This window comes from Leucopleurus acutus (assembly GCF_964270905.1).
Source record: "Leucopleurus acutus genome assembly, chromosome: 6".
NCBI lineage: Eukaryota > Metazoa > Chordata > Mammalia > Artiodactyla > Delphinidae > Leucopleurus > Leucopleurus acutus.
In genome coordinates, this window is record NC_139149.1 from 18,273,733 (window position 1) to 18,292,716 (window position 18,984).

Below are 18,984 nucleotides of genomic sequence, written 5' to 3' on the forward strand. Positions count from 1 at the left end.
ATATGGGGGAAACCACCAACATTTGTTCCATTTTAACTTTTGCCCCTTTGCCCCTTCTCTTTACTGTACTATTTCTCCCCTTTTTTGGTTTTCTTCCTTCTCTCCAATCCCTCCTTCTACAGGTCAGAGTTTTGTTTTCTAAGAGGATAAGCAACAGGCTGATTTGTACTAGGGGGTGAGTGATGGCTAACTGATCATTCCTGTCCAATGCAATCTTCGCTATTCCTGCTGTGGTCCAGATGTTCATTTCACCTGTATCTAGACAATCTTTTACTTGGTCTCCCTTCTCCATTTCTTCCCTAGTCCACCTCGACAACTGAAGCCACACGAATCAACTTTAAATATCACTTTTGTCACGTCACTCCCTTGCTCAGTGTCTCTTCAGTACCCTACGTGCTCAGTCCAAGGGGCACTGGACCAGAATTCAGAGGCCTGAGGGGCTGTGTAGCTCAGAAATGAAACGCACATGGTCTGGAGCCCGACTGCCTATAGGGTGAATCTCAGTTCCAACACTTTCTGGCTCCATGGCTTTGGGCAGGCTACTTGGACTCTTCTGGCTCTGTTTTTCCATCTGTGAAATGGAGGTGAAAGCAACATAACCAGCTGTGAGTATTCGATTAGATAATACACCGAAAGCATTTAGAATAGTGGCTGGTACACAGTAAGTGCTCTATAATGTCAGCTATTAGTAGCACTGTTAGTACTATTATTACCACTCTCATTCGTAATATAGTATTATTAGTACTATTATTTATGGCATTATTCTACTAGTAGTAGTACTGTTAGTCACTGAGTACCAAATAACTGAGTGACCTTGATCTTGAACAAACCACTTTATCCTACTGAAGAGGGGCTTCGGTTTCCCCACCCTTAAATTGAGGGGATTGCCAAGTGTCCCTTCCAGCCCCAGAATTTTGTTTCTCTCCTCCTCTTCATGTCATTCAAGACCTACCCTGTCCACACACATTACCATCTTATTGTGTGGTGGCTACAATTTTCGGTTCACCCTTGCAGAAGCCTTCGTTCCTCCTTCTGCCCAGCCTGGAATTGTCCCTGCGCCCCTCCATGTGCTCTCAGACTTACTAGATAGAGGACGAAGTTTGGTCTCTGTGATCTGTGTTTGCCCGCAGCATCTGGAGCAGCTTATTCTTCATAGGCGTTCAGGAAGTGTTCATTGGCCAGACTGATGCCGAGTGCCCAATGTCTTTGGCCATTTTCCAGCTATGTGTCTTCCCTGCCTCTTCCCCTCTGGAATCATTCCCCCAGCAGAGGGCCTGGAAATGCTCTGACTTTTTTCAGTTGCCAGTTTAATTTGCCACCATCCTTCACAAGGCAAGTTCCCAGAGGCGTGGAGCACATCTTGCTGGGGCTCCACGTGCGGGCGCATTCACCCCCAGGCAGAGGGAGTTCACATACAAAAAAACGACCGGGACCACGGTGGGAGGGAGGAGGGAGGTGGAAGCCGCTGGAGACACACTGTTACAGCCTCCGGTTTCTGAGCTCTCCCCACTCTGTGGGCACTGATAGAATTTTAGGAGCTGTCGTCTAAACATTCAGAAAAACTAGTGTCCTTGAGTACAGACATCTTCCAGAAAGATGGCCTCCTAGATACATCGTTTATCCTTCCATAGGTTAATGCCTGCGGCACCCACCACAAGTAGTTTAAGGTTAGGCACCGGTAACAGAAGGAATTGACAAGCAGTTGTAAGATCCACATGTGTGGGTAAGAGAGGTGGGAAATGCCATTATTTTTCCAGAAGCATCAATGATAAAATCTGTACTATCAGATAAGGAAGCCACCACAATGTGTATGAGTGGAGCAGCCTTGGACCACTAGCCTCTGCCGAGAAGATCAAAAATATACTTACAGGGCTTCCCTGGTGGCGCAGTGGTTGAGAGTCCGCCTGCCGACGCAGGGGACGCGGGTTCGTGCCCCGGTCCGGGAGGATCCCACATGCCACGGAGCGGCTGGGCCCGTGAGCCATGGCCGCTGAGCCTGCGCGTCCGGAGCCTGTGCTCCGCAACGGAAGAGGCCACAGCAGTGAGAGGCCCACGTAGCACAAAAAAAAAAAAGAATCAGGTCTGTCTCAGGTCTGTCTCAGGACCCTCTCCTGCGCCACAGCACCTTGCAACCTGCTGCAATTCCCATTTCTCTTCTGAGGTTGATCCCTCAAAAGCCACCAGTGATCTTCCAGTTGGGAAATGTAATGACCTTTTCTTCAGCCTTCGTCTTGGTCAACTCTACAGCTTTTGGCATTCCTGCCAGCAATTTCCTTAATGTCCTCTGCCTCCTGATGCCCAAGACACTGCCCTCTCCGCGACTCTCATGCTAATGCCGTGACCACCACTCCTTCCTCCTCAGACTCCTCTTCCTCCTCGAGCCCCCTGCGTGGCATTCTCCAAAGCCCTGTCCTTGCCTTTGTCTCTCTCCTTTAACTTTCCTTTTTCAAGGTTTCAGCATTCACCTCTTTGTCCATAACTCTTGATCTTCATCTGCAGTTCTGAAGGTGCTACTGACCTAGAGATCTCTGTTTCCACCTGCCTCATGGACATTTCCGTTGTTCCCTTCCATACACCCCTCACAATCGACAGGTACCAAAGTGAACTCATCACTTTCCAGCCTAAACCTGCTCTATTCCTGTTTCTGCTGTCGGCCCCAACATCCCTCCTCACCCCGACCCAGGCCCAGCACGGTCTTTCCTCCACCTCTGCCTGGGTCTCAGGATGCACTGAACTCCATCGACAGCCGCTCTGAACCAGCTTTCTCATACCCACTCTCTTGACCCTGTTCGCACACTCCACGCTAACTCAGGCCTGCACTTTCTCTCTTCTGGAGAATTAAGTGGTGGGCTAACTTCCTGAGATTAATTTGTGTGTTTTCATGTTGTCATTTCCCTCCTCCATTCCATGAAGACAGCTGAACACCTGGTGCATCCTTGCCTCTCATAAAATCCTTTCTGGCTTTTACTGGAGAAAGCGCACTTAATGCCTTTGAGGGCAACAAGGGGACAAAGGAGATGCTTTTAAGGAAAGAGGAGGAGAGACAGGGAAAGACTTACAAAATAAAAGAAGTGGAATACTATGCAACAATATAAAGGTAATACTAAGCACCAAAAATGAACATTGATATACACAACCGTGTGGAGGAGTCTCATATATACAATGTTGAGTGAAAGCCGAAGGATTCTATTTATAGTAAATTCTAGAACATGTGCACTAATTGATAGGGACAGCACTCAGTAGAGTGGCTGCCTTGGGGTCGGGGGGAGGATTGAGAGGAAGGGGGCAAAAGGGAGCTTTCTTGAGTGAGAGGAATGTTCTGGATCTTGGTTGGGCTGTGGTTATACGGCTATTCCATTTATCCAAACACATCAAACTCTACACATGAAGTCTACAAATTCCACTGATTGCAAAGTTTAATAAGACGTCAGAGGGCGCAGTGGTTAAGAATCCGTCTGCCAATGCAGGGGACACGGGTTCGAGCCCTGGTCCGGGAAGATCCCACATGCTGCGGAGCAAGTGAGCCCATGCGCCACAACTACTGAGCCCACGTACCACAACTACTGAAGCCCACGCACCTAAAACCCGTGCTCCACAACAAGAGAAGCCACCGCAATGAAGCCCACGCACCATAACAAAGAGTAGCCCCCGCTCGCCGCAACTAGAGAAAGCCCGCGCGCAGCAACGAAGAGCCGGTGCAGCCAAAAATAAATAAATAAAATTTAAAAAGAGGTCAGAGGTTGGGAAAGGGTGATGGGAGGAGTTACCCGAGTACTTCTGATGGTAGCACCCTGAAGAGGAAACACCACTCAGAGGAGAGGGCTGTGTGGTCTTCAGGGAACCTGGACCTTGGACTCCAAGGATCCTAGACTTAGGAAAGCTTCCCATACCCTACACCACAGGAGGCCACTCAACTTTACAGATGTCAGTGCAGCCATGATGGAGTGGAGGGTAGGGGTCCTTCCCAAGCCTCTCAGGTACCTCATTAAGTTTCGAGATTTGAGAGCGTCCTTGGGAAGGCAGGAGTGCCAAACAACGATAGAGACTGAATTTCCTATTATCCCTATCAGAAAACTCAACCTGAAAGAAAGAAAGAAATGGGTGTTTCGTGTACACTAGACTTGATGGACTGAGAGTCATACCTCCTACAAAGGGAAAGACCTCGGATTTTTCTCTCAATCAATTCTTCCCATCCACTCTGATAAATTAATCTTCCTAAATCACAGTTGGGGGTCATTTTCTGGCTGAAGTCTTCAATGACTCCATATTCCTTAGAGAAAACAAAAGTCTATATCCGTTGGCCTGAAATTCAAGGGCCTCTTCAATCTGTCTGCCTTCCCAAACTCATTAGCCACAACTACTCCTCCGTCCGGAGAGAGTGAAAGGGACGCTATGTAAGAAGAGACTAAAACACCGGTCAGAGGAGCTAAGTTGTCCTGTTGCTAGGACGTCACACTCTTCAAGACCATAGTTGCTCCACACACCATTTGGCCAATATTCAGAGAAAGTGAACACATGTTAATACTTACCTAACCCAAATATAATCACAAGCGTAAATCTCTCAAACATTGGGATCTGTTCCAGTCACATTTTTCATAATAGCCACACACAGTAAACGTTTATGCACATGTGAGTTTGGGGAATGCGTGAGACAAGCTAAGGCTTTGGGATGAATCCCTGCTCTGCTCTGAGGGGAGCTGTGTATCCCACAATCCAACACGTGCACACACACTCATTCCAAGCAGCCGATTTATCTCAGTAAGATACACTCTTCCACTTGCTTTCGCTAAGCCAGACACTGAAATCCACTCAATTTAGCATGGACATATGTTTTAATTCTGACCGTGGAGACGTAAGGAGAACTCTTCTGGGAGGCGTGTAGGAAATTGCCCGTTTTCTTAAAAAAGATCATCCAGGAAGAGAAGTCTCTTCTGCTGCTGGACGTGATTATGTCTGGACAGGAGACCTGAAAAAGCAACCATTCACTGTCAACCATGGGAAGAGACAGCCCAAACACAGAGCCTCCCGTGCTGAGACTGGCACGGCAGAAAGATAGGGAAAACAGGGTCCCTGATGACGTCAGTGGATTATCAGATTAATCAGTCCTGGAGTAACCTACCTAGAGACTGCTTCAGTACAAGATTACATTCTTATTTATTTAGTTAATCCATTTGAGTTGGATTTTTCTGTTACATGTATCCAAATGGATTCTGCCTTGGTCAAGTCTTTCATCCGTACTCAGCTTCATTTTTCTCCTCTGTAAATGGACCTAGTGATGCCCAATTCATGGGATTAAGTGTGAAGTATCGAAAACACTGCCTAGCACAGAGTAGGTGTTCAATAGATAGTTTTTTATTTTGTTTTGTATTTTTTTTTTTTTTTAATTTGGCCACACTGCACAGCTTGCAGGATCTTAGTTCCCCAACCAGGGATTGAACCTGTGCCCTCAGCAGTGAAAGCACAGAGTCCTAACCACTGGACTGCCAGGGAATTATAGTAGTTATATTACTGGTAGTAATATATATAACTGGTAGTTATATTTTTAACTAGTTGTCAACGTTTTCCAGGTAGCAAAAAATATACTCCTTTAAACGCTTTCTTTTTTCAACTATTTTTTAATTATTGAACAGAATTGAATCTTTCTGTGGAAAAATGATCAAAACCAAGGCTTAGGATCATGACTGGGAATGTTCATTATCTTTCACATACACGGTGCATTCAGGCCTCGCTGACGTGTGTAGATTCTTCTTGCCAAATATCAGATGAGCTCACGACAGGTCAGAGCATCTCCGGCAACACATGTGGTCCTGAAAATGAAACCCACTCCTGGAGTGATACTGGGGACTCAGCGTAGAGAGAGAGCCAGCCAGGAAGAACAGCATCCTGAGATGTTTGGTTCAGCATCTCAGCGTCATTTGGTTCAGCATTATGGGAAACTCCATCAGGAGCCGCAGAAGACAGTGGTCTGTAAAGCACTGGTTGTCAGCCTGGCGGGGACAAAGACGGGATAAAGACAGCTGGAGACGGGGAGCAGGTTACCACCTCAGTTTTCTTCTTGAGAACGTGGCTTCTCTCTCTCCTTCGCAAAGAGAAAGGGACGTGTTCAGTTTGTCCCCAGACTCTCACCCAGGCTGGGGGACCGGCTCTAAGAGAATGTTTCCTGATGTTTGGAGATGTCTGCATCGTATCCTCCAGTTGGATGTCTGCTTTGGCAACGTGGAAGGCGCATGGACGTCTTAGCGTCAAGTTGCTGGGGCAGCCCTGGCCAATCTGAGCTGAGGTAAAGGACAGGGGTTTTGAAATGACTTGAGACTGCAATTTTAATAACACAACCAGACCACAAAACAGCGGATCCTGAGGAACATAACAACACACATTGCGACTGACTCTCCCCGGCTCCCTTCACGCGCGTTCTGTAGAGAAAAATAAAACCGTTCCAGTGTTCATCACTGAAGTGATCGGGCTTAATCAAACCATTTAGTACAGCCAGAAGAATGTGAGGACAGGAACACAGGTAAGTCCCTTGTCACTAGCTCAGAATCTAATATACTGACATTCATTAGGGAGCAAACACTGGAACAGAGAGCTTTCAGGACCGCGTGTCAGGCAAACATGAACTAAGGGGCACAACCATGAGGAAAGAGCACGGATTATGCAGCGTGTGGGCTTTTACCAAATCCTTCCTGGTTACTCAAAAGGCTTTCTCTGTTACTTCCTATTTCTGCTGGTTTTATGAATCCCTGCATACCTAAGCTTCAAGGAAAAGCATTACTTTAGGCATAAGATGATCAGCGACATCGATCCCCCAGCAGCCCCTGAGAGCCAGAGACTTTTGCTTCTCCACCATCCTCTACAGAAAGGGCAAGGCCCGCCTGGAAGGCAGTTCGGTGAATTGAGACTGTTTTGCTGCTGCTGTGTTGAGATCTATTAACGTCATCAGTGGTTTTCCTGAGCTGTTTTTAATTAATGGTTTATTTCAACCAAAGTGGTGGATGAACAAAAGTAAATACGGAAAGGTTTGAAAACAAATCAGGTTGGAGTGAGGAATTGTGCGTTTACTTCTGCACATTTTCAGCTACCAATGACATGCTGTATTTCCTTAGAGTGCAATCTGACAGTTTATCACCTCTGAGTTCCTGTCAATCTATTTTATCTCTAGTGAGACTACTAATGGGGGGCTTACTTGCACTTACTGCACATTATGACAAATACATCTATCCACTGACATTTAGGTGACTGCAGACAGATGGAGCTATAAAAAGCTTCAACTGCACCGCGCCTCATTGCCTGGGTAACTTGCACTTTATTAAGCAGAGGTAGAATTGTGAGGAAGAGGATACCACAGTGTTAGGTTTCAAACTTGGAGAAAGTCTCAAAGAAATAGCTAAGATGTGAAGCTTCTTTGTGGAAAGTGTTTATCGAACATCCACTGCATGCACAATGCTGGTCAAGACACTGAAAAAAAAAAAAAATCAGATGGAATTTTAAGCACAGACGCCACCCTCCAGGAAGAGATATTACTTTGTGGAAGAAAAATTATCTACACACAAAACCATTAAAAGTGAAAAAACAAGATACATGGATATATGCAACATATGTATTATGTAAATACATTACACATAGATTTAATGCTAAATTGAGAATTGTCAAAGTGGACATCTGTCCTAGCCCAATCAGCCTAAGTCTTCCAGAAGCAAACCAATAGTCTGACAAAGTCAATAGTCTGACAATATCCATTGCTATGAAAGTACCTGCACATGTACTGCACATGGAGGAAATGCGGAAATTACCAATTTGGGCGGAAGGGTGAAATTTAAATAAATCAACATTGTGATAGGCTCAGAGCAAGGCAGGGCGCTGTGTAAAGGCCTGAACATTAGGTTTGAACAACAAATTGGACCTAGGGTTCTGTATCCTTGGAAACAAAAGTTGATATGTTCAGTGCTGTGTTCCCAAACCCTTATTTGAAGCTCTGTCCCTCATTTGCAAGCCAAGGCAACTTTTGTATCAAAGTGAATTACATAAAAGGGGGATATTTCATCTTACTGATATAATTTCAAATAGCAAAATTTCTGATAGATTCAGAAAACAGTTTCTCAGTAAGAAAGCAGCAGTCACTTGAAGAGAGTTGTTATGACACATTATGGCTGCAGCATGTCCATGGGAGAAATACTGTTTCCTGTTAACTCTGCAGCTGGCTTTATCTGTGCCTCATGAAGGGCAATGCAGATTTATATTTTCTCAGTCTGAGCTAATTTTTGCTTTCTCGGCCCCCATTACAACCTGAAACGCACACTGTGCTGCATTTCGTTAGTAATGTTCAGGGCTGTCTCCAAGTTAAGCTGTAACTGCAAAGTGAGTGCCCTGTATCCCCACCAAGGTCCTAGCACAGTGCCTCCTACATGATGGAAGCTCAAGAATATTCTTTGAACTGAATTTGATTATCAAGAAATAGCGGGGCTTCCCTGGTGGCACAGTGGTTGAGAGTCCGCCTGCCGATGCAGGGGACACGGGTTCGTGCCCCGGTCCAGGAAGATCCCACATGCCACGGAGCGGCTGGGCCTGTGAGCCATGGCCACTGAGCCTGCGCGTCCGGAGCCTGTGCTCCGCAGCGGGAGAGGCCACAACAGTGAGAGGCCCACATACCGTAAAAAAAAAAAAAAAAAAAAAAAAAAATTGAGATTTTCTGTGGGAAATAACCAAATTAAATTATAGAACAGAAGAGGGTATATATATCCTGAATAAATATACTCTGGAATATAAAACCGAAAACACAATCCTCTCCGAAGCCAAAGCTCAAGTATCTCAGGATCAGGACACCTATGGTTAATTCTATGCTAAAATACAAAGACAACTGGCCAAACCAATCCACGCTGTCAGCTAAGGTTCAGTTTGATATGTAAAACACACCATTCAAGGAGCTCTTGATCACATGTTGCAAAATGGATGTAGTTCTGAACTTTGTCCTGGGTAAGAAACCTTCATTTACCCTTTATAAACCTTAGACAAATGTGGAACTTAAGTTGATGGGTGTCGCAAATCTGCATGAATTAAAGACAATTATCAAATCATGTCTTTGTAACTTGAGATGACACTGATCTTATTTTTGTTGACTTTGCAATTAACTTGGCATCTTTCCAATGATCTATATCACTAAAGAGAAACTGTACAAAGCCTACCCTTAAAGTCTCAGAAAAGAACACCATTTCTGTTTTGCTATAATGCTTCTGCATCTTGAACAGTATTTAGCATAGAGAATGTTAACAAACCCATACTGCAGAATAAATCACACTGTGCATTACCGAAACAGCCTAAGGAACATTTCATTTTTACTGAAGTCAAAGGTATATTGCTGAGGATGGCATCCTTTAAATGGGAAAGTGAAATGTGTTGTTCCTATAACCCAGATCCAAATTGTTCTTGATAGCAGCAAATCTAATTGAAATATATTCATTTATGAATGGAGAAAAGAGAGACACCTAGTGGATGGACTGAAAGACTAAACTCAAAAGCCACCCCACTCCTTCCATCTCTTGTTAAGTGTGTGAAAAAGTCATTTGTCTTCTTTGTGAAATAGGTCAAAAGCAAGTTAGTTACTTCAATTTCAAGAATACTAAAATGCTAACGATTGAACACAGTCTTCTACTTGGCGTTTAAGAAGCCGTATTTTTCTCCTTGTGGGGGTGGGGGGATGGGGGGGAAGAGTACTTAAAATCATTTAATGCATCCTTCCAGTGCCCTAAGGAATAATGTCCAGAGTTGCAACTTCCATTTTATAAAGGTGAAGAAAGAGAAATAGGAAAAGACAGTACTGCTCAGATCAAATAAACGTACTTCTTTTGAGATGTATCAGTGGCAGATGAATTCAGACATACAACTCAAATGTAATCCAAACGTGAGCTCATTAGCAGATCCTTGATCTTGAAGTTATTAAAATACACATACATATTAAGGGTTGAACCACTTTTTCAATGGCCTATCTTGCAAGGGATGTAGTTAAAGACAGCTATAAATGGATGTGTAAATAGAATTTTAATTTGTGCCACATATGTGACCTATTTTTAAAACAGACATCACCCGGCCTGCACCATAAGTATTCTTTTTAATTACTGAATCAAAACAGTGGCAGGATCAAAAATACCATTGCCACAAGTCCTTTTTGATCCAAATCATTCTTCAAGAAATATTTGAGGACTTCCCACATGCCAAGAATTGTATTTCATAACAATATCACAAACTTCATTTTTACTTGTAGCCTAAAAACGCTTTCCCAGTTTTTAAAACCCATTGAGGTACTTTCTAATTCGCAAAAATCCAGTTACATCACTGACAAATTTAAATTTCAGCATCAGTGAGAGCGGAAATATGGTACATAAATTTAGCACGAATTTAGAGGCACATGGCCAAAATGTGTAAGAGCTCAAATATGCCACTTGGCCTAGATCAGGACAGTTTAAGGTTCCAGTGGTTGTTCTGTGTATGAAGTGTCCTTTACTTTCCTTCTTTTTAAACATCATTGCCTCATAACGTCCAATTCAGCCTCGAATAGACTTGCTGAGTGTTAGGCTCTTGCTATTCCTTCAGCCCTTCAGCCTGGTAACTATGGGCATCATGCAGAACTTGGTAGACACATATTTAGGTCATTTGATACCTCCCTCTCGTCAGCGGCATCTAGCACAATAATGCTGGTATAAGCTCTCCCAACAGGATGGGTCTGAGAGGCTAAGCAAGCTGCCAAGTAAATTCTGAAAAACAAAAATTAATAAACCATATGCTGTTCAGTATAAACAAAACATAAAAACAATCATCACCAACGAGTCCTATTCAGCCACTAAGTACTTAAGCGGCCTCACATAGTGTGTTCCCTCATCTGTAAAATGTGAGCTGAACTAGACCAAACTCTGAAGATTCCACAATGTTACTGATGTCAATTGTGTGCGTGTGTGATCTCAACCTTAAAGGCATCAATTTTCAAGTCTCTCAATGTCTGAGGGTGGCAAACATCTTCCCATCTTACGCCCCACTCTTCAAACCTGTCCACATTCACAACATGCTGACCCTCCCCAACTACTAACTGTCACACAGGCCGTAGCTTCCATAACCAAAACATCTTCCCCACCTATTCTCCATCTACCAAAATCTTACCCTTCTTTCAAGGTCTCAGGAAAGACCAGTAGTATTTCAGTAGAAACTGCCCTGTGAAGTACTTCCAACATCTCATGACTGTACATGACATCCCAGCTAAGCATCATGGCACCAAAACACAAGTCTCAGATTTTCTTATTGCCCAACCCTCTAAACAGTGGATTCTTAAGCATTTGCTTGGGAAAGATACCATGTACGGCCAATAAGAGAAAGAATGTATGGTTCTAATGCCAGTATCAACTTTCTAATAAACCTCCAAGAGATTAACAATCTACCACAACACTGACTCTTATTCATTGAAAATGGAGGCAATTTTGAAGTCATCACCTCTAAATTAATTGGTTTAAAATGGAATTTGGACAAAAGAATCAAAATTGATCAATAAAAAACCAGAGCTAGGAATCAGTAGTGTTTCTACCATTGACATTGAATGTTACAAAACATTTCAGGGCACTTCAATTAGCCTTGTACAATGCTATGATTTAGAGACACTGGCCATTTATTTACACCATGGAGATTTCAAAATGATCAAAGACCTAGTTAAGGAACTATTGAAGACCTACTTCAGAAAACTTACGATCACTTAAGTAATTCCCCACTGTTTTATGTAAAATGTCACTGTTTTATTTTTAAGGCAAAAATTTAGCCTTAGTTTTATGATATAGATAATTTTAAAGGAAAAAAGTTGTATACTCAAGTAATTCAAAGTTTTAATTTCAAAGTGAAAAATGGATTTTATTCACTCATCTATCGAACACATTTACCTAACCACTACAATGTGCCAGGAAATATGTAAGGCACTAAAAATATCAAATGAATAAGACAGACCCTACTGTGCAATTACTTTGACTATTATTGGGTAACATCAAAAATAAAGAATTTCAGGTGCACACAAAATAATAATTTTAAACCGTAGCCACACTTTATAACTTTCACCTTTACCTAGCTGAGTTATTTTTTCCTAAAAACCAGTACTACCACCACCACCATCTTTATGAAAAGAAATTCTAAGCTAGGATGATGTCTCCTAAAACTCTGGGCAAAATATTCCTCATTCCTCTGAGAGCATCCTTACTAATGCATTAGCATCTAAGCTCAGGACATAACGTTTTATTCATCTTCATGCAGTGCTTGAACCATAGTATGTAGTCAAGAAACACCTGTGGGATTAGAAGCCCCAGACTTGATGCACTATATAGGTAGTATAAATGAGTTGTAGTGTTTGAATAAAACTGAAACTATTTTGACTCAGCATCTTAGTTTTAATGTAATATATAAAAGTCACCAAAAGTGAAGAAACACTGGAAAACAGTAAAGAATAATTATTTGCTAAATCAAAATGACAGAAAAATACCTTTCTTCTTCTTAATTCTTAATTTCCTTATTTTCTTCTTTCAGGGTTTTTTCCCCCCAAGTTGCCATTTTTTTCTAAATCATTCATTCTATTTTTCTTTTTTTTTCTGTTCCTGTGACCACTGGAGCAATGTTAATGCAATTCTGAATTCCAGTAGGTGTTATTTCAACTCCAGGTCCCAAATGCATCAATTAAACTGGGTTATAGCATGGAGAATACCAAAGACAACCACATATTTTAACTTGTTTTTGTTAAGATTTTATCAGGACCAAGCAAGTTATAACGAAAGTTCCGGTATGCTGAAAAACAAATTATGTGGAAGAGGCATGAACATGTTACAGTATTAAGGAGTTATTAACAATGAGTAACAGAAATCCTTTTCCACTGAAGTCTAAAAACTTTCCATACTCACAGGGCTTCCCTGGTGGCGCGGTGGTTGAGAGTCCGCCTGCCGAAGCAGGGGACGCGCGTTCGTGCCCCGGTCCGGGAGGATCCCGCGTGCCGCGGAGCGGCTGGGCTCGTGAGCCATGGCCGCTGAGCCTGCGCTTATGGAGCCTGTGCTCCGCAACGGGAGAGGCCACAACAGTGAGAGGCCCGCGTACCACAAAAAAAAAAAAAAAAACTTTCCATACTCACAAGCAGAATCTAGATATTCTTGCTTAAGGTCAATTTAGGTGTGGTATGGACCTAATTACAAAAATAAAGTACTTATTTTCAGAACTTGCTGTGAAGTTCTTTATAATTTCTCGCCAACAACTCTGTCCTTGGTCAACTATACAGACTAAGTGGTATTACACAGAAATATGTTCTAAAATACAGGATTCCAATATGAATGGGAGAATGTTTCACCCCTAGAGTTTGCACATATTTTGGTTTGTAAGTATGTTAGCTAATATATTTAGTGCCCATTTAACCTAAGCTGGGATTCTGGGTGCTAACAGTTAAAAGATGAGACTGCATAGGGCTATCCAAGGTACTCAAGTCTATTGATGATGAATTACAAAACAACAGGGAGTACAGGGTCACAGGAGTCAGAGCTGGGCTGGCAAGAAAATCAGAATACACTGGACTTTATTACTGACAGATCAGTCCAGCATTTAAAGAAACAACAGCACTCTCTACAATGATACAAATAAGCTTTTTACATGACAAATAATTTCCTCAATATTGTTACAAGTACTCTGGTACCGCCTTTAGGGTTATCTGAAAGAATAAAGTTTCTATTTATATAGATATATTCTCTAGGACTTCTCTAGAAATTAAGGAAAGAATAAAGAACATAATAGCCTATTATCCCTATAGTTCATTTTATTATTTCTGAAGATATTTCTAGAAACTGCAGGAACAATTTCTTTCCATCTGTTAAAGTAGCTTTGAAAACAAACCAAAGAATTGTACTGAGGGACCCGAATGAAGAGGGCGATAACTTGCAGTCTACACCATTTACTCATGTTTTAAGGGTGAAGCTGCACTCACTAAAGAGTAGGCATCAAGTTAGATAGCCACCGTCTATTTTACTTCTGTCCATTAATATTTCCCAATTGATCAAAGCCCTGCCTATTAGAAAGGAGACCTTCGATGACATCTTTACTACCACACATGAATTAATTGTAAAGGCTAGGTTATATTCTCACAACTCATAAAAACTGCACTGTTAAATCCAGATAACACTACTACGTTTATATTATAAATTGAATTAAGGTCCAGAAAGTTCAAACAATATGCCCATGATTATACAAATATATTTTTATGTTTTAACAATAACAACAAAAAAAGCTGGAGGAATTGTATTATCAATTTGTAAAACCAGAATAAAAATTTCCACCTCAGGCCCTCAGTCTAGTGTTCTTCCAATGTACCACGCTCATGCAGTCTGACATCAAATCAGTGTTACAGATTTTAATTCACTTGGCCAACCTCTACACATATATAACCAAAGGTGCTATATATAGAAGAAATGATATATAATGACAGGAGAGATGTAAAGAAATAAATAGCACTGTTTCTATCATATTATACATCAGGAAACATACAGGAAAAGTTCAGAGTCTTCTTGTTTCCCCAAATAAGTTTAAGCTTAAAGCAAAATTTCTGACCTTCACATTTTCATATCAAATAGTTAAGAACATCTTTATTAAAGTACGCATGAGACTGTAATCTGCAGCTTTGTAAACATGTCTTTCAAGCTTGCTTATTTACTATTCAACCATCCTAGATGGAAAAGACATTTATGACAATACTAATAATACTTTGTTGGGCCAGGAGGATGAATTCTTCAATGATTATCAATTTAGTTCTGTATCAGAAGATCTTTGAGGGTTTCCCTGGTGGCGCAGTGGTTGAGAATCCGACTGCCGATGCAGAGGACATGGGTTCGTGCCCCGGTCTGGGAAGATCCCACACACCGCGGACCAGCTAGGCCCGTGAGCCATGGCCGCTGAGCCTGCGCGTCCAGAGCCTGTGCTCGGCAACGGGAGAGGCCACAACAGTGAGAGGCCCGCGTACCGTAAAAAAAAAAAAAAAAAAAAAAAAAAGATCTTTGGAAAAGCAAAGTGCAAAACAGCATATATAGTAAGCTCCTGTTTGTGTTAAATAAGGGAGCTATAGTCATTTCTATATGCACAGAAAATTACAAGGACACGTAAGACATTCTAACAGTGTAATGATGAGAAAATGAGACAGGCTAGTGTAGGAAAGAAATCTACTTTCACTATGTACTCTTTGGTACTGTGTGAACAGTTGTTTTTTTTTTACAACATTCATGAAATACTTTTTCAAGTAAAAGAAGACCTGTGACCCTGATACTATCACCACTACAAGACACACAGTATGTTCTTGACTCCCCCACTCAAAGGGTTAAGAGTCACATAAATGATTAATATAATTTTAAATGTCCAGATTCACTCTAAATAAAAACTAATGTTTACTCCCCAATTCTATCTTTATATTAAAAACAAACAACAAAAACAATTGTTCAACTTTTGGTCAGAGGTATATATATTAACCCTGTGTGTTATTTTCACGGATAATGAAGTTCAAGTGTTCACTGGTATTACTGCTTAAGTTCTAAAATCCTATAAAACATCTCCCATTTTAGTCTTCTATAAATAACATAAAATTTCAAGTTCATAAGAAATTTTCTACCATATACATTATAGAGATTTCAATGAATCCTATCTCAACAGAAATAAAAAAGTATGTAAATATATAAACACAAAGTAGAATGACACTGCTTCTAAAAAAAACCAGAAAAGGTAATTCAGTTTTAATTTATTTTCATCACTTGTTCTTCATGATCCAGATATTTTAAAATGCAATGAAAATTAACTTTCCATGATATGTCAGGGACTGGCACTAAAAAAACTTTCAGACTGCAAATGAGTTATACAAATGAAAATATCAAATGGAGATCCAGTTATCAAAATGAAAGCACTCAACATACTAAAAGTTCACAATTATTTGTTTAGAGCACATAAAAAAGTCAGCTTGCTAACCAACTGTTGTGATTTTTCAAGAACTACTGCAGAGGTTTGAAGAAAATAGATTTATTAGTTAACTTATAAAGAGATTAAAAGAGCTTGAAACAAGTATTAAAAAGAAATTTGTGCCTTTATTAGAATGGTGTTAGGCTTTAAATATACCAATTTGGGTAATCAAATTATTCATTTTTTAATAAGAAATGACACTGCAGAACTGCAATACTGGTCCAACAGTCTTGTCTTTACTTTTCCTTTAAAGCGAGAAACAGAATGCAAGTAATCAGAAAGCACTAGCAGGCATCAGTTAATCCAAGATACTAGCTTCTTAGTTCCAAAAGCACTTGCAAAGAAAACCACTGGGGGGCATAGGGTACGGAAGCACTTCCTAATAACTGGAATCCCATGAGTGTGTGTGTATGCCAAGTCTCACAGGCTATTTTTTGTATTTATCCTTTACTTGGTCATTTTTTTCCCTCAAATACTAGTTTTTCTTTGACTTTTTTTCCTCAAAGTATAAAAAGTATGAAATATAAACAAGCTCTTGCATTGCACACTTCAGAGTGTACAATTCAAGCATTATAGAGCTATCTACATACCGATAAATCCCATCAAATCTTGGATAATTCAATAATATACAAAATAGCAGGGCACAGAAAGAACTAAAACCCACTTCTTTTTGTTACACGTTAAGATTCAAATATTCAATCTAAAGAAAAACACTTAATCATTTTGGCTCTCCTCTACATTCGCATGTTGATATACTTATTAAAATATTCCTGTATAATTATGTTTGGTCTTATTATTTCAAGTCAGGTTTACAACCTCAAAACCAGCCATCCAGACAAAACAGGTAATCAGAAAGATTATTTCTTCCCCACCTCCCTAACCCCAATAACTATGAAGCCAATTTTACGACATGACTCCAAACACTGGATTGTGACGACAAATGCTAGGTCCAATTTCTTCATAATCCTTTTTGGTGTGGCATACTTGGTAGAACTCAGGCTGCAAATAAAAGCATATATTTTTTGTAAAGGTCAAAAATTTACCACTTTTCCACATGCTTTAAAATAGATTTGTTAAATCTAAAATGTTTATTATTAGTCCATTCATGGTACTTGAACAAAGCTTAGAAATTCTAGCAACCATGACTCAAAATCAGCTTTAAGTCTATAACCAAAACTGAAAAGGAGCATTTAACTCGAGTCCCTCCATCCCCCTCCTCAACACCTGTTTCTCCTGGGATTTTGAAATTCTGAGGAATGGAAGGTTGAATCTCAAATGCTCAGACCATTCTGTTGAGGCTTTCCCACATTGTACAGTGAATCAAGAAAAGCAGCAGCATTAATCTAAATTACAGATAAACTACTCCTAGTCATGCTACAAAAACTTCTAGATTAACCTGTTTTCCTCATTCACGGTCTGGTATGGACAGACTGTTCCATGCTCTGTTATCTCATTTCTCAAAGGGCAAAGTTTTTTTTCTTTTTTATATCTTTATTGGAGTATAACTGATTTACAATGTTGTGTTAGTTGCTGCTGTATAACAAAGTGAATCAGCTATACATATACATATATCCCCATATCCCCTTCCTCTTGAGCCTCCCTCCCACCCTCCCTATCCCATCACTCTAGGTGGTCACAAAGCATTGAACTGCTCCCTGTGCCATGCAGCAGCTTCGCACTAGCTATCTATTTTACATTTGGGAGTGTGTATGTCAATGCTACTCTCTCACTTCATCCCACCTTCCCCTTCCCCCTCTGTGTCCTCAAGTCTCTTCTCTACTTTTGCATCTTTATTCCTGCTTTGCCACTAGGTTCATCAGTACCATTTTTTTTATATTCCATATATGTGCGTTAGCATCTGGTATTTGTTTTTCTATTTTCTGACTTATTTCGCTCTGTATGACAGACTCTAGGTCCATCCACCTCATTACAAATAACTCAGTTTTGTTCCTTTTTGTGGCTGAGTAATATTCCATGGTATATATGTGCCACATCTTCTTTATCCACTCATCTTTCAGTGGACATTTAGGTTGCTTCCATGACCTGGCTATTGTAAATAGTGCTGCAATGAACACTGTGGTACATGTGTCCTTTTGAATTATGGTTTTCTCAGGGTATATGCCCAGTAGTGGGATTGCTGGGTCACATGGTAGTTCTATTTTTAGTTTTTTAAGGAACCTCCATACTGTTCTCCATAGTGGCTGTATCAATTTACATTCCCACCAACAGTGCAGGAGGGTTCTCAAAGGGCAAAATTACACACTCAACTAGCTTATACGGCACAACTGAAGACAATTCAAATTAAGGAAGAAAATAACTTTTACCTCTTATTTTTAAATGGTTTTCAATCCAAGGTTGTATAGTTTTCAATAATTCAGATAAAAGTTCTTACATTTTATTTAATACTCTGTGCACTACAGGATAAAGCACCATTATTTAGTAGGCTAACAATGTTAAAATATCTTTTAAAGGGGTTTTAAGATGTGTTGGTTTGGGGAGAGGGATCTTAGTAATTCCCTTTATTCAGTTTAGAACATCATACTTCCTGTGTGATGAAACATAACTCTTAATGCTTTTAAATATTTGCACAGAAAAAACAATGACCTTCTGATATCTGTATTACCACAGGGTTAAAAAATTTTTCCCTACAGATAAATTTTAAAACTTTAAAGGCTCACTCTAAAAAAACAAACAAACAAAAAGAAAATAAATCCAAATGAATTCCACTTTTTAAAATACTGTGTACATTTCTATTCAATCTCTTCCCTGAACAATATTATATAAAAATTTAAGAAATTCCTCTTGTTCTTTTAAATTGTGTAAGTACTGATAAATTCTTTTATCTTAAAAAAAAATCAAATTTTAAAGTAAGCTTCATCTCACTTACTGTGGAAGCCAGCATGGATCCTCCAAACCAAACTGCATATCGCTGCATGTGGTGTGTAATGACTTGTACATCAATAGGTTTTGGCTATAAGAGACATAGTAAGATCAGTTCAA

At 40.5% G+C, this 18,984-nt stretch overlaps 1 protein-coding gene across 1 annotated transcript in view; it reads right to left on the minus strand.

The window, feature by feature from the left end:
* Window positions 1-15,023: 15,023 nt before the first annotated feature.
* The window catches only part of ACTR3 (actin related protein 3), a 58,391-nt gene continuing 54,430 nt past the window's right edge, over window positions 15,024-18,984 (minus strand). The window contains exons 11-12 of the mRNA XM_082841709.1: window positions 18,872-18,955; window positions 15,024-16,983 (exon numbers count right to left, since the gene is read on the minus strand). Of these exons, the coding sequence (XP_082697835.1) occupies window positions 16,888-16,983; window positions 18,872-18,955 (180 nt within the window). The 3' untranslated portion in view covers window positions 15,024-16,887. The remainder of the gene's footprint in view (window positions 16,984-18,871; window positions 18,956-18,984) is intronic.